At 30.2% G+C, this 14,404-nt stretch overlaps 1 protein-coding gene and 1 long non-coding RNA gene across 2 annotated transcripts in view; both read left to right on the forward strand.

Annotated features, from left to right (window-relative positions):
- Positions 1-14,404, forward strand: part of LOC141379156 (uncharacterized) — a 49,576-nt gene that overhangs the window by 8,577 nt on the left and 26,595 nt on the right. Inside the window, exons 2-3 of the mRNA XM_073931829.1 lie at positions 1,054-1,137; positions 2,392-2,613. Of these exons, the coding sequence (XP_073787930.1) occupies positions 1,054-1,137; positions 2,392-2,613 (306 nt within the window). The remainder of the gene's footprint in view (positions 1-1,053; positions 1,138-2,391; positions 2,614-14,404) is intronic.
- LOC137488437 (uncharacterized) lies at positions 8,239-13,650 on the forward strand. Its single transcript, XR_011007467.2, has 3 exons — positions 8,239-12,125; positions 12,224-12,381; positions 13,347-13,650. It is a non-coding gene; the product is annotated as an uncharacterized lncRNA (long non-coding RNA).

Genomic DNA, 14,404 nt, shown 5'->3' on the forward strand with positions numbered 1-14,404 from the left:
ATCTAGGGAAGGGGTGTCCAAACTATGTCTTGGTTTGCTGGTGTCCTTCAGATTTTAGCTCCAACTTGCCTCAAAACACCTGCAAGGATGTTTCTAGAAAGCCTAGTAAGAGCTTGATTAGCTGGCCCAGGTGTGTCTGCTTGGGGTTGTTACAAAATTTTACAGGACACCCGCCCTCCAGGACAGAGTTTGGACATGCCTGGTCTAGGGATATGATTTTTGCTTATGGTGCAAGAGGTCTTGGGTTCAAATGCCAGATGAGCCCAATTTTACTCATTTACTTGTATGGCATTGGCAGATTTGATTTTATGCACTACAGCAGAAGTCAATACTGGAATTCATAACTGAAGTATGCTGTCTTTAATAACTAGTGTTGTAAAATAATTAGTTAACAATTATAATATATATGATAAAATGTTTTCATTGTATTATTTTAATATAGTTTAATTTTATATAAGTTTAATATTTTGTAATGCAAATGTTAGCCTATTTTTAATTTTTTTTAATGTGTTGTATTTTTTTGCCAGATTGAAAGATTGCAAATGTAATTGCTAAAATTATTGAAAACTATCGATGTGAACATGATCATAGGTAGAGATTAATTTTATTAGACACATTCATTTATTTGTTTTATTTATTGATTAAATATTGCTGTTGTTTTTATTTTATTTTGTTAAAAAAATGTATTAGCGTTGCTACGATATAAGTAACAGAGGAATGTAAAACTGACAAGAAAAAGAAAAGCAGAACAATTATATAATAATGCATAAATATAAATAAAATAAACAAATAGATTAAATAAAAGCAGGTTAAAATGCAAAATACAATTTTAAACAAACATATCGTTGTGGAGCAAAATATATAAATAAGCCTATAAGTTAGTGATTGTCATATTTAGTATTTTTTATTAATAAGAATTCTCCTAGTAGTAAAAAGGACTAAATATCAAAATGAAACTGGATATTGCAGCTTTATAAATTTATATTTATTAGTTTAAATATTTATTTTTCAGTCATAACTTGGCAAGTAGGCTCTTGTAGGTGTTAGTTTTAGTGCAGGAGGTTTTTGTACAGCTGATGATTGGGTTTGTATCACTGTGGTGGACTTTCGGAGGAGGCACTCGACTCTCTGTTGGAAGTAAGTAAATCTCTTTCTATTTTTGATGGTATTTGTTTATATTTATTTAGCATTGAAAAGCATTAAACATTCATACCTATGACTAATATAAGAATAAATATAAATATTACAATTTTCTGTTACAGATACATGCACATATTTTTGCTTGCACAGCCCTCCTTTAGACAGTTTATTTTTGTCTTCTTTATTCTTCTTTAAAATAATTTTTATTCAGAATTGTATCTATCAGAAAATTAAATCATGTTTAATAAAATTATAGTAACACTTACAATACGAGACACGTAGTTAGTTCATGTTGTTGTTAACATGAACAAACAGTGAACAATATATTTATTAAAGCATTTATTCATGTTGGTTAATGTTAGTTAATGAAAATAAAGTTGCTGATGTTAACTCATGGTCTATTAGCTACATCATTGTTTTAACAAGGTTTAGCATTGAATTTTAATAATGCATTTGTAAATATTGAACTATGATTATTAAATGGCGTATAAGCATTGTTAATTGTTTACGCTAACTACATTTACCTACAGTATGTGTCCTGTATTGTAAAGTATAACCAAAATGATAAATCTTGTATGTAAAAAATTTATGTCTCTATGACTATGACATCTTTACTCACCTCTAGAAATCTATTTTACAAATAACAATAATAATAATAATAATAATAATAATAATAATAATAATAATAAGATTATACAATATTTTATTATGTTAAAGATAGGACAACAAAGAAACTATAGGACGGGTAAACTATTTTACTCTTTTTCACAGTTTTTACTGACTACTACTTTTAAAAATATTTATTGATGAACTAGTTTGATTGCTTAGTTTTTTTTTTTCTTTTCTCAATTGCAAGTAATTTTGGCTAGAGGAAAAGTGTCTTCAAAATGATAAAATGTTAAATTAAATGTTGGATGAATGCATTCTTTAATGAAAGGGTTTTTTATAAATGTCACATGGGGCAGTAATTTGTCTAAAACAAAGATAAAAGTTCACAAAATACAGTAAATATCAATAATTTGATCAAATGAAAGACAGAAACCCAAAAAGTAAAAATAATAATAAAAAATATAAAACATTAAGAATAATGAAACTTCTGTAAATCTAAGTTTAGACGTGTCTTTCTGGGAAAAAAATGTTTACAGGCTGCACTGGAGATGTGCTTGATTAACTGTGAATCTGTTAAAGGGAAGTGAAAGACTCTCAGAATGACTGAAGGAGCTGTTTTTGTCCCTATATCTTTCTCTCTAGCTGCGGCTCGTCCCACTGTGGCAGTACTTTGGCCCTCCAGAAATGAACTGCAGAAGGGTCAGGCTACAGTACTGTGTGTGGCCAGTAAGGGATTCCCATCTGACTGGACCCTGAGCTGGAAGGTAGATGACAGCAGCAGGAGCTCTGGTGTGAATGTGAGTCCCAGTGAGCTGCAGGAGGATGGACTGTACAGCTGGAGCAGCAGCCTGAGCCTCACTGAGAGTGAGTGGAGCAGAGCAACAAGCATCAGCTGTGACGCCACACACCCGTCCCAGCACACAGTGAGCCACAAGATACGTACACAGCAGTGCCATGATTAGCAGCACGAAACACACACACACACACACACACACACACACACACACACACACAGTCGCATCTTAATAAACTTTTAGTCTGCTTTTTTTTCCGGCTTGCTCTTTAAACCTTTCGTTTAATCTACAGTTAATGCTTTTTTTCAAATAAAAGCTTTTTGAATCATTAATTGTGTATTGTTTATTTAGAAGTATGGGTATTGTAGAATTTTTCTAGAATTAAAGGCAACACTTTACAATGAGGTTGTATTATAGTTAATATTAATTAATGCATTAGTTAAAAATTATTAACACATCTGATAAGCATTTCATGTTATTGTTAACTAAATATGTATTAATGTGTTAACACATTAACTTCAGCTTTACATAATCCTTGATCACTTTAACTTGGACATATTGTAATGCTTGATTACATTTACAGCTTCATTAATTACTGTTTACTTACAGTGCTCAGCATATGAGCACACACCATACAATCTTTTTATTTAAATTTATATTTTCTATAGGATGTGTTAAAATATTTTATTTGTGCATATACATTAGACTAATCAGTATAAAGCCAAATCTGGAGCTAATCTAACAATATAATGTCAAAAAAATAGTAGGTCAAATTTATATGTTAGGGAAAGTATGAAATACTATTAAAAACAAAACAGAACAAAAAATAAATATAATTGTTGAAATTTTGCAGTTTGTAATTTTGTTTTATATTTTGCATGAATTTAAATTTAAAATTTTTCTATTTCTAAAGATTTTCAGTGAATTAAATTTTATTTTAATAAACATATCTGCTTATTAAATATGTTTTGTTCAAATGCACCAAATATATGATCTATATTCACTGAGAAATGGAAAAAATATTATTTTCAAAATGGGGTTTACTCATTTATGCTAAACACTGTACATATATACACACATATATTTATTCTTATAGATTAGATAACATATCCTAAGAATAAACCACATGTCTACTAAGCAATACCACAATAATTCTTTGATAATGTTAACTAAATATATACTACTGGTAATTAATTAATATTCGTTCACACATTAGTTAATGCATTAGTTAATTTAAACAAATGTTGGTAACACTTGACATAAAGTTGGAGTGATGCTCACTCTACAATAAGCTCCCTTATTCCCTTAAAAATGCTTTGTTAGAAATAAATTATGCTACTAAAGAGTCCACAAATATAAATAACATGCAAGTTGAAGCTGGGGTTTGCGCTTTAGAGTATAATATACTTCAGAAAATTGCTATTTGTCTATACAGAAAACCTTTGTCCACTACTATGATCAGGAACTTTAAACTTGCTCTAAGCTTTACCAAATATGTATGCATTAGTGAATAAGTAAAAAAAAAAAAAAAAAAATGTTGTGCATTGGTAGTGCTAAACCTAATTGTTGTTCATTATTTATCACAGTTATATATGTTTTATTAACATTAACAAAGATTAAATGTGCTGTAGGTGATTGTGCCCTTAGAAACATGTTTTGTTTTGCTGGTTGAAATTTTGACAATAGTAATGATCAAAGTAAATTATCTAAATGTATTTATATGTATTTTTATGTTCTTGGTAAGGCATACAATTTAAAACTGTTCATCCAATTAAAATTTGACAGGCTGACAATTCCCATAATTCTGACAAGTAGCTCAAACTGTCTGTCAACAAATGTAGAGTTGTACATCTGCGCATCTGTTCATACAGATTCACTGTTAACACACACGCTGGGTTTATGTGCACACGAGAGAGAGTGACAGCGACAAAAAAAAAAAAATGCTGAATCATTCATCCATTCATTCATTCTCTTTATTAGATTAGATTAGATTAAACTAGATTAGATTCAACTTTATTGTCATTACACATGTACATAGGGTTACCAATTTGGGGTGGGGTGGGGGGGGGTCGCCCCCTGGTCACGCTACGCCACTGGGTAAATTGCAATTTAAAATATGTTTTCAGGGAAGTATGAACACTTGGACATTAAAATAAACTGCCTTTCTTGGTGTAAACCGATGCAGTCAGTCTTTCTCTTTTACAACTCTGCAGCACTGATATAGCTGATGTTATGTTTAATAGACACTTGCATTAGCTCAGCTGCTGTAACCTAGACGAGAGAATAAAATACTAATGAACCTAATTTTAAAGGGTAGAATTGATAACAGATTTTGGCTAAAATGTTTGTCATTATTTGCAGTAATAACTATCCAAACATGGAAACAGCACATAAATAAACATTAGCTACACTGTAAAAAATAATATAATCATTTAGTCCTGACAGCATATGTTTTTAGGTAATTTTAATTTACTGAACTAAGTTAATCATGTTCTATGTTAATTTGATAAGTTATGCAAGCTGTTTTAAGTCAGTTTAACGTAATAAAAGTTCAATGAACTATTGACCTTCAATTTTACAATGTAGTAAAGTTTTCATATAGCCTATTTCTCATTTTAAAATATGGAAAGTTGCAATTTACTTGTTTATTTTCTTTACATGGGCATTATGTTGTTTATTTATATATTAAATGTAATGCTTCATGTAATAAATTAATGCTTATCTGACTGACGTAACCTTAACAAACAAATCATAATATTACATTGGAATATGATCCACTTACATTGTATTTACAGAATATTTACAAATTACAATTTGTGACCAAGTGTGAAAACCAGGCCAAATCTTATTGTGAGATAATGTTTGACAGTAGCCATTCATTTCCCTGTGATTTCAGCTGTTGACATAGTTTTACTCAGTTAATATTAAATACATATATTATTATTATTTACACATACTGTTCTTTATTTCATGTAGAAAACAGTAAATTACAAGTAAAAAAAAAAAGACTCCAGCTAGATTTTCACAGACTGGGTCACTGTCATGTCTGCTTTGGGAGAACAGTCAGACTGCTTTAATTTTTGCGAGCTGTTCAATTGCAGGAATGCTGCTCTCCAGAGGCGTGTTGTCCCACAGACCACAATGAGCCACAGAGAACACTCTCCGACAAATCATGCAGTAGCTTAATTATAATTCCTAACACTCTGCAGCAAGATATCTGTTTTCTCCCACTCTCTGCTGTACTTTTGCAGTCGCTTGCATTTAAACTGTGAAACTTTCAGACGCAGGGGTTACCTGGAGAAGCATCTCCCATTACTCTCTGTCAAGACTTGACAGACTCTGCTTAGAAGACCCGCCCTCCGCCCAAAGACCAATCAAACTAACGATGACATCAAGTATTACCCAATCAAAAGTAGGACATGAGGCATATCCGGTAAATGTGTGTGGGTTGATTTGCATGAGAAGCTACTTTTAAAGAATTATAAAAATACGGGCCAAAACCCATCCCGTACTGTCACACTGTGCAAAGAAGACGTGGAGACCCAAATGCAAGTGACAGTTTATTTACAATTCAGAGAGAACACAGAACCAAGAGAAGCTGGCTGGCTGGAAGTCAGGTGATCACAAGTGGCAGATGAAGGAACAAACAGAGCGAATCAAAAGTTCATCGGGTAGATCTTCAATCTCCGTCAACAGAGCGAATCAAAAGTTCAGCGGGGAGATCTTCAATCTCCGTCAACAGAGCAAATCAAAAGTTTATCGAGGAAAAACTTCAACCAGCGCACAACCAGCAAACTCAACGGGGAGAGCCTGACAAAGGGGGGGGGGAACTGGTGCATGCGGATTAATTGCCGTATGAAAAACGGGCTTTACTTTAGATACATGAAACACGGGATGAATTCTCCTGTACGCTGGAGGTAATTTGAGGCGGACTGCCACAGGATTAATGATTTTAGTGACAGTGAAAGGGCCAATAAATTTAGGAGCTAACTTATTACAAACGGTGCGGAGAGGAATGTTTTTAGATGACAGCCACACTTTTTGACCGACAACGTAAACGGGAGGCTTTGGGGTCATTGTATGTCGCGATCTATTTTTTTACAGTCTATGGTCTCAATCCCAAGATTCATTGCGATCCCAATGTCCACTGCGGTTTTCCACTTGGTAAGTAAAAAGTAAACAAATCAAGACGATTTGTGGATTCAGATTAGGGTTTGTTTAGAAATTTTATAAAAGAAGGGTAGCTATCTCCTGATGCAGTAAAAGACTGCAGACTTGATATAAATAAAGCATGTACCGTAAACTAGCGACGTTATCTAAACTACATCCAAGTTCATTTAATAAAACATATATTTTCCCCACATATAGTCGTCCATAGCTCAGAACAATATAGTTATATATTTGAAGATGAGGAACAGTGTTACCAGATCTGTTGTTTTACACAACAGTAATCGTCCAAAATCCATATAAATGATACAATATGCAATAAATATTACCTCTAATAATACAATTGTATTCATAACTGCATCAATATTAAAGCAAATCAAGTGTTTCTCAAAAGTTTAAAGGCTAACATTACATTTTAACCTTCCAAAACCTGGAAAAAACCTTTAAGCCTTCCAAAAATGATTAATCTACTATATATATATATATAAATATAAATAAAATAAAAAAAAATTATTAATATATATATATATATATATATATATATATATATATATATATATATATATATATATATATATATATATATATATATATATATATATATATAATTTTGATGATGTTTAACAGATTCTGGAAATTTTCACAGTATGATATTATGGGTTATCATGTTAAGGTCAACATTATTAGCCCCTTTAAGCTATATATTTGTTTTCGATAGTCTATAGAACAAACCATCATTATACAATAACTTGCCTAATTACCCTATCCTGTCTAATTAACCTAGTTAAACCTTTAAATGTAACTTTAAGCTGTATAGAAGTGTCTTGAAGAATATCTAGTCTAATATTATTTACTGTCATCATGGCAAAGATCAAATAAATCAGTTATTAGAAATGAGTGAAAAAAATCTCTCCGTTAAACAGAAAACGTTGAAAAAATACACAGGGGGGCAAAAAATTCTTCACTGAAAGACTTCAAATATATATATATATATATATATATATATATATATATATATATATATATATATATATATATATGGGGGGGGGGGGGGGGGATAAGTCTGTTAAAAAAAGTAGGCTGGAAAATTGCAGGGCATGTAATTGATTATGCTCTTATTTCAGTAAGTAAAAATGCAACTTTTCATTATTCAAAGTATAGCATTTGCTCAAGTATAACATAAAACCAAGTATTACATAAGCTCAAGTATACCATAAACTCAAGTATACCAAAAGCACAAGTATAACATAAGCTCAAGTATAACATAAACTCAAGTATAACATAAACTCAAGTATACCATAAACTCAAGTATAACATAAACTCAAGTATAACATAAGCTCAAGTATACCATAAACTCAAGTATAACATAAGCTCAAGTATAACATAACTCAAGTATAACATAAACTCAAGTATACCATAAACTCAAGTATAACATAAACTCAAGTATACCATAAGCTCAAGTATAACATAAACTCAAGTATACCATAAACTCAAGTATACCAAAAACACAAGTATAACATAAACTCAAGTATAACATAAGCTCAAGTATACCATAAACTCAAGTATAACATAAACTCAGGTATACCTTAAGCTCAAGTATAACATAAACTCAAGTATACCATAAATTCAAGTATAACATAAACTCAAGTATACCATAAGCTCAAGTAAAACTTAAACTCAAGTATACCATAAACTCAAGTATAACATAAACTCAAGTATACCATAAGCTCAAGTATAACATAAACTCAAGAATAACATAAACTCAAGTATACCATAAACTCAAGTATACCAAAAACACAAGTATAACATAAACTCAAGTATAACATAAGCTCAAGTATACCATAAACTCAAGTATAACATAAACTCAAGTATACCATAAGCTCAAGTATAACATAAACTCAAGTATACCATAAACTCAAGTATAACATAAACTCAAGTATAACATAAACTCAAGTATACCATAAGCTCAAGTATAACATAAACTCAAGTATACCATAAGCTCAAGTATAACATAAACTCAAGTATACCATAAGCTCAAGTATAACATAAACTCAAGTATAACATAAACTCAAGTATAACATAAGCTCAAGTATAACATAAACTCAAGTATACCATAAACTCAAGTATAACATAAACTCAAGTATACCATAAGCTCAAGTATAACATAAAATCAAGTATAACATAAACTCAAGTATACCATAAACTCAAGTATACCAAAAACACAAGTATAACATAAACTCAAGTATAACATAATCGCATGTATAACATGAGCTCAAGTATAACATAAACTCAAGTATACCATAAACTCAAGTATAACATAAACTCAAGTATAACATGAGCTCAAGTATAACATAAACTCAAGTATATCATAAACTCAAGTATACCATAAACTCTTGTATAACATAAACTCAAGTATTACATAAGCTCAAGTATAACATAAACTCAAGTATACCATAAACTCAAGTATAACATAAACTCAAGTATAACATAAACTCAAGTAAACCATAAACTCAAGTATAACATAAACAGAAGTATGACATAAACTCAAGTATAACATAAACTTAAGTATACCATAAACTCAAGTATAACATAAAGTCAAGTATACCATAAGCTCAAGTATAACTTAAACTCAAGTATACCATAAACTCAAGTATTACATAAGCTCAAGTATACCATAAGCTCAAGTATAACATAAACTCAAGTATTACATAAACTCAAGTATACCATAAACTCAAGTATAACATAAGCTTAAGTATAACATAAACTCAAGTATACCATAAACTCAAGTATAACATAAACTCAAGTATAACATAAACTCAAGTATACCATAAACTCAAGTATAACATAAACTCAAGTATACCATAAGCTCAAGTATAACTTAAACTCAAGTATACCATAAACTCAAGTATTACATAAGCTCAAGTATAACATAAACTCAAGTATACCATAAGCTCAAGTATAACATAAACTCAAGTATTACATAAACTCAAGTATACCATAAACTCAAGTATAACATAAGCTTAAGTATAACATAAACTCAAGTATACCATACACTCAAGTATAACATAAACTCAAGTATAACATAAACTCAAGTATAACATAAACTCAAGTATACCATAACTCAAGTATAACATAAACTCAAGTATAACATAAACTCAAGTATAACATAAACTCAAGTAAACCATAAACTCAAGTATAACATAAACTCAAGTATAGCATAAGCTTAAGTATAACATAAACTCAAGTATACCATAAACTCAAGTATAACATAAACTCAAGTATAACATAAACTCAAGTATACCATAAGCTCAAGTATAACATAAACTCAAGTATACCGTAAACTCAAGTATAACATAAACTCAAGTATAACATAAACTCAAGTAAACCATAAACTCAAGTATAACATAAACAGAAGTATGACATAAACTCAAGTATAACATAAACTTAAGTATACCATAAGCTCAAGTATAACTTAAACTCAAGTATACCATAAACTCAAGTATTGCATAAACTCAAGTATAACATAAACTCAAGTATACCATAAACTCAAGTATAACATAAACTCAAGTATACCATAAGCTCAAGTATAACTTAAACTCAAGTATACCATAAACTCAAGTATTGCATAAGCTCAAGTATAACATAAACTCAAGTATACCATAAACTCAAGTATTACATAAGCTCAAGTATAACATAAACTCAAGTATACCATAAGCTCAAGTATAACATAAACTCAAGTATACCATAAACTCAAGTATAACATAAACTCAAGTATACCATAAGCTCAAGTATACCAAAAACACAAGTATAACATAAACTCAAGTATAACATAGTCTCATGTATAACATGAGCTCAAATATAACATAAACTCAAGTATACCATAAACTCAAGTATAACATAAACTCAAGTATAACATAAACTCAAGTATAACATGAGCTCAAGTATAACATAAACTCAAGTATATCATAAACTCAAGTATACCATAAACTCTTGTATAACATAAACTCAAGTATTACATAAGCTCAAGTATAACATAATCTCAAGTATACCATAAACTCAAGTATAACATAAACTCAAGTATAACATAAACTCAAGTAAACCATAAACTCAAGTATAACATAAACAGAAGTATGACATAAACTCAAGTATAACATAAACTTAAGTATACCATAAGCTCAAGTATAACTTAAACTCAAGTATACCATAAACTCAAGTATTGCATAAGCTCAAGTATAACATAAACTCAAGTATACCATAAACTCAAGTATAACATAAACTCAAGTATACCATAAGCTCAAGTATAACTTAAACTCAAGTATACCATAAACTCAAGTATTGCATAAGCTCAAGTATAACATAAACTCAAGTATACCATAAACTCAAGTATTACATAAGCTCAAGTATAACATAAACTCAAGTATACCATAAACTCAAGTATAACATAAACTCAAGTATTACATAAGCTTAAGTATAACATAAACTTAAGTATACCATAAACTCAAGTATAACATAAACTCAAGTATAACATAAACTCAAGTATACCATAAGCTCAAGGATAACATAAACAGAAGTATGACATAAACTCAAGTATAACATAAACTTAAGTATACCATAAACTCAAGTATAACATAAACTCAAGTATACCATAAGCTCAAGTATAACTTAAACTCAAGTATACCATAAACTCAAGTATTGCATAAGCTCAAGTAAACTCAAGTATACCATAAGCTCAAGTATAACATAAACTCAAGTATAACATAAACTCAAGTATACCATAAACTCAAGTATAACATAAGCTTAAGTATAACATAAACTCAAGTATACCATAAACTCAAGTATAACATAAACTCAAGTATACCATAAACTCAAGTATAACATAAGCTGACATATGTCACACAATGGATATCATACATTATTACCAGTATAAATTGGCCTTTAACAATTTATTTAATAAAAGAAACACAACAACACAAGCTGTCTTCTCTTTCAATTATTATGTCAGTCATGATGTTAATGGTAAAACTCAAGGATTACCTTGCACCTTCTCATAAACTTACCATTGATCATATGTATTACAAGGCAGGATTTTTTAAATGCAGGAATGCTTTTTAAATCATAATCTTAAACAGATTAAGGCTCATTTAGACTACACTTAAATGACATTACAATTGCTTAATGCAGTACTGATGTATCTAGTAGTTTAGTGGGTTTAACTAATATGTGACATCTGTTTTTATTCATTTCAGATGCAGAAACTTTAGACACTGGATTAATGTCCTGGATTAAGTCCAATGTATTTATTGGAAAACAGTAGAAAAATCTGCAAATAAGTGGGTTGCAGACGTAATTACTTATTTGTCTTCCACACTTGTAGCAAAAGAATGCAGAGGCCATAAAAATTAATCTTGACTAAGGGTAAGATTTTTGTTCAGAATTAATCATTATTTAAAATCATTGTATTTTCCTTGTTAATATGTACAGATTCGAAAAGAATGTACTTTCTTTTAATAAAGAACTCACCACAGCACTGCATCTGAACAGTCACAACCTCACAGAGCTGCAAAACCGCCCAACTCAGAATCAGTGTTGTGGTGCCATTTTGAAGCTGGAACCTCATCTTGTGTACATAAAAGGCAGAGTTGAAAATCCACTGGTTGTCTTGTATTGTGTGGTAAGTCATAGCTTTATTCATTGTTCTATTTCATTACAACACCAAGTAGTCCATTATGTGGCCAATATAATATATAGGGCCAAAAATGGGACTGATGTGATCATTGTTTTGATTTCTAGGTAAGTACTCAAGGGCCTACACACGTAGCTAAAATTAGCTACATTGAGTAGGACATTTCTTTCAGTTTACTCTTAAAGAGATAGTTCACCCAAAAAAAGAAAATTCTGTCATTAATGACTCATGCTTCACTTGTTCCAAATATGTCTGAGTTGCTTTCTTCAGTTAAACACAAAAAATATATATATTTTAAAGAAAGATGAAAACCTGTAAACACTGACTTCCATAGTGTTTGTTTTTTCCTACAATGTATGTCAATATTTTCAGGTTTTCAGTTTTCTTTAAAAAACTTCCTTCATAATTAACACAAATAAATTGCATGTTTTATAAAAAAATATTTACAACCACTCAAGGGAAAGTAAGTTGTGAACTATTCCTTTAACCCAATCAGGTTGACTTTACTAGAAAATTGTATAGAAACCCAGTGCCTTAAACTCTTTACATTATATACAAGATAAAACTTAACAGCCCTACTTGAATTAAAATATTACTGTAAGTCCAAGCATTACACTTGTCATAATTTAGCAATATTATAAGGGTGGAGCACTGTATGCTGTTGTAGTTTTCATATAATTTAGTCAAAGAGTCAAAGAGTGTGTTTTAAATAGCAAGAAGTGATCAACACAGTCACTATCCTCATACCTGAGTCTGTAGAACTAACAGACCTGCTTGGAATACATGAAAACATGCTGAAAATGTTGAACTTATTCAAGGAGTAATTCAAGAGAGCCAGGTTTAATGACACTTTACAGTTATACATAAATATCATTGAACTTTCTAAATGAAACCTAACAATCATCTTGATTCTTTGTTCTTTAATGATATTGTGCACTTCTGATACTTTACAGTGGCAAAACCGGGGATTACACATGGGAGCCTTCCAGGACTTCCCGACACTTTACGCCCAAGTCTCCTCATGCCAACCGGTTTGCAATATGACAGTCTAGTCACTATAAACACCTGGACTCACCAAGCACACTTTGGTTTTCAGTGTTTTGTAAAAAAATGTTTTTGAAAAGTGTCATAGCTTTTAAGTGCTTTTGCTGTATGAGTATAGAAAGTTGTCATTATAAACATTTTTGCATTTGTCATGAACTTGACTTGTTGTTGTTGTGAAAGTTTATTATAATGGCATTTATAAAGACATCATTTAAAAAGATTTTTTTGCAGTGCAGTTTTTCTTGAGTTTGACATACCAGATGTATGACATGAATAAATATCACAAAATAAACATAATAATAATAATAATAATAATAATAATAATAATAATAATAATAATAATAACAATTATACAAAATATACATTTCCTTCTTTTATAGGTTTTTAGCTATTTATATATGTATGGTACTGAAATATTGCAATAAAAACTGTTATAAAATATATATTTTTGGTGTTTGCATGTTTGTGTGATTATTTTTTTTTTTTTGGTATTATAAATAAATTATAAATGTTTCATTAAAATGTATTGTGTTTATTTGCATGCTCATTTACAATGAACGACTATTTTTACTATTTAATGGGCACTAAATTGGTCATTGAAGTTTGCCATATATTTGTATTTGTATACCTACAGGATACAGGGTCAATTTACAGGAATGCAGAACCATATATGTTTTCAAACATGACATTTATTTTATTATTCATTTCAAATGAATGCCTATGATCTGGTTTCACTGTGATCATTTTGCACATCAACTTACCCCTACAAAGGAATCTCACTGTAAATATACATTTGTATTTTTAATAAGACATATTATTTAACCTGTAATATTAATATAAATTTTAATATTTAAGTTATAGGTTTGTAATCTACCTTCAGACGGAAGATTACCAAATGGAGACAACAAGTGTGACGTAGATTGCGACGTTGTGATTGGACTATAACATTAAAGCCAAATTAAAAGAT

This window comes from Danio rerio, chromosome 19, assembly GCF_049306965.1.
Source record: "Danio rerio strain Tuebingen ecotype United States chromosome 19, GRCz12tu, whole genome shotgun sequence".
Lineage (NCBI taxonomy): Eukaryota > Metazoa > Chordata > Actinopteri > Cypriniformes > Danionidae > Danio > Danio rerio.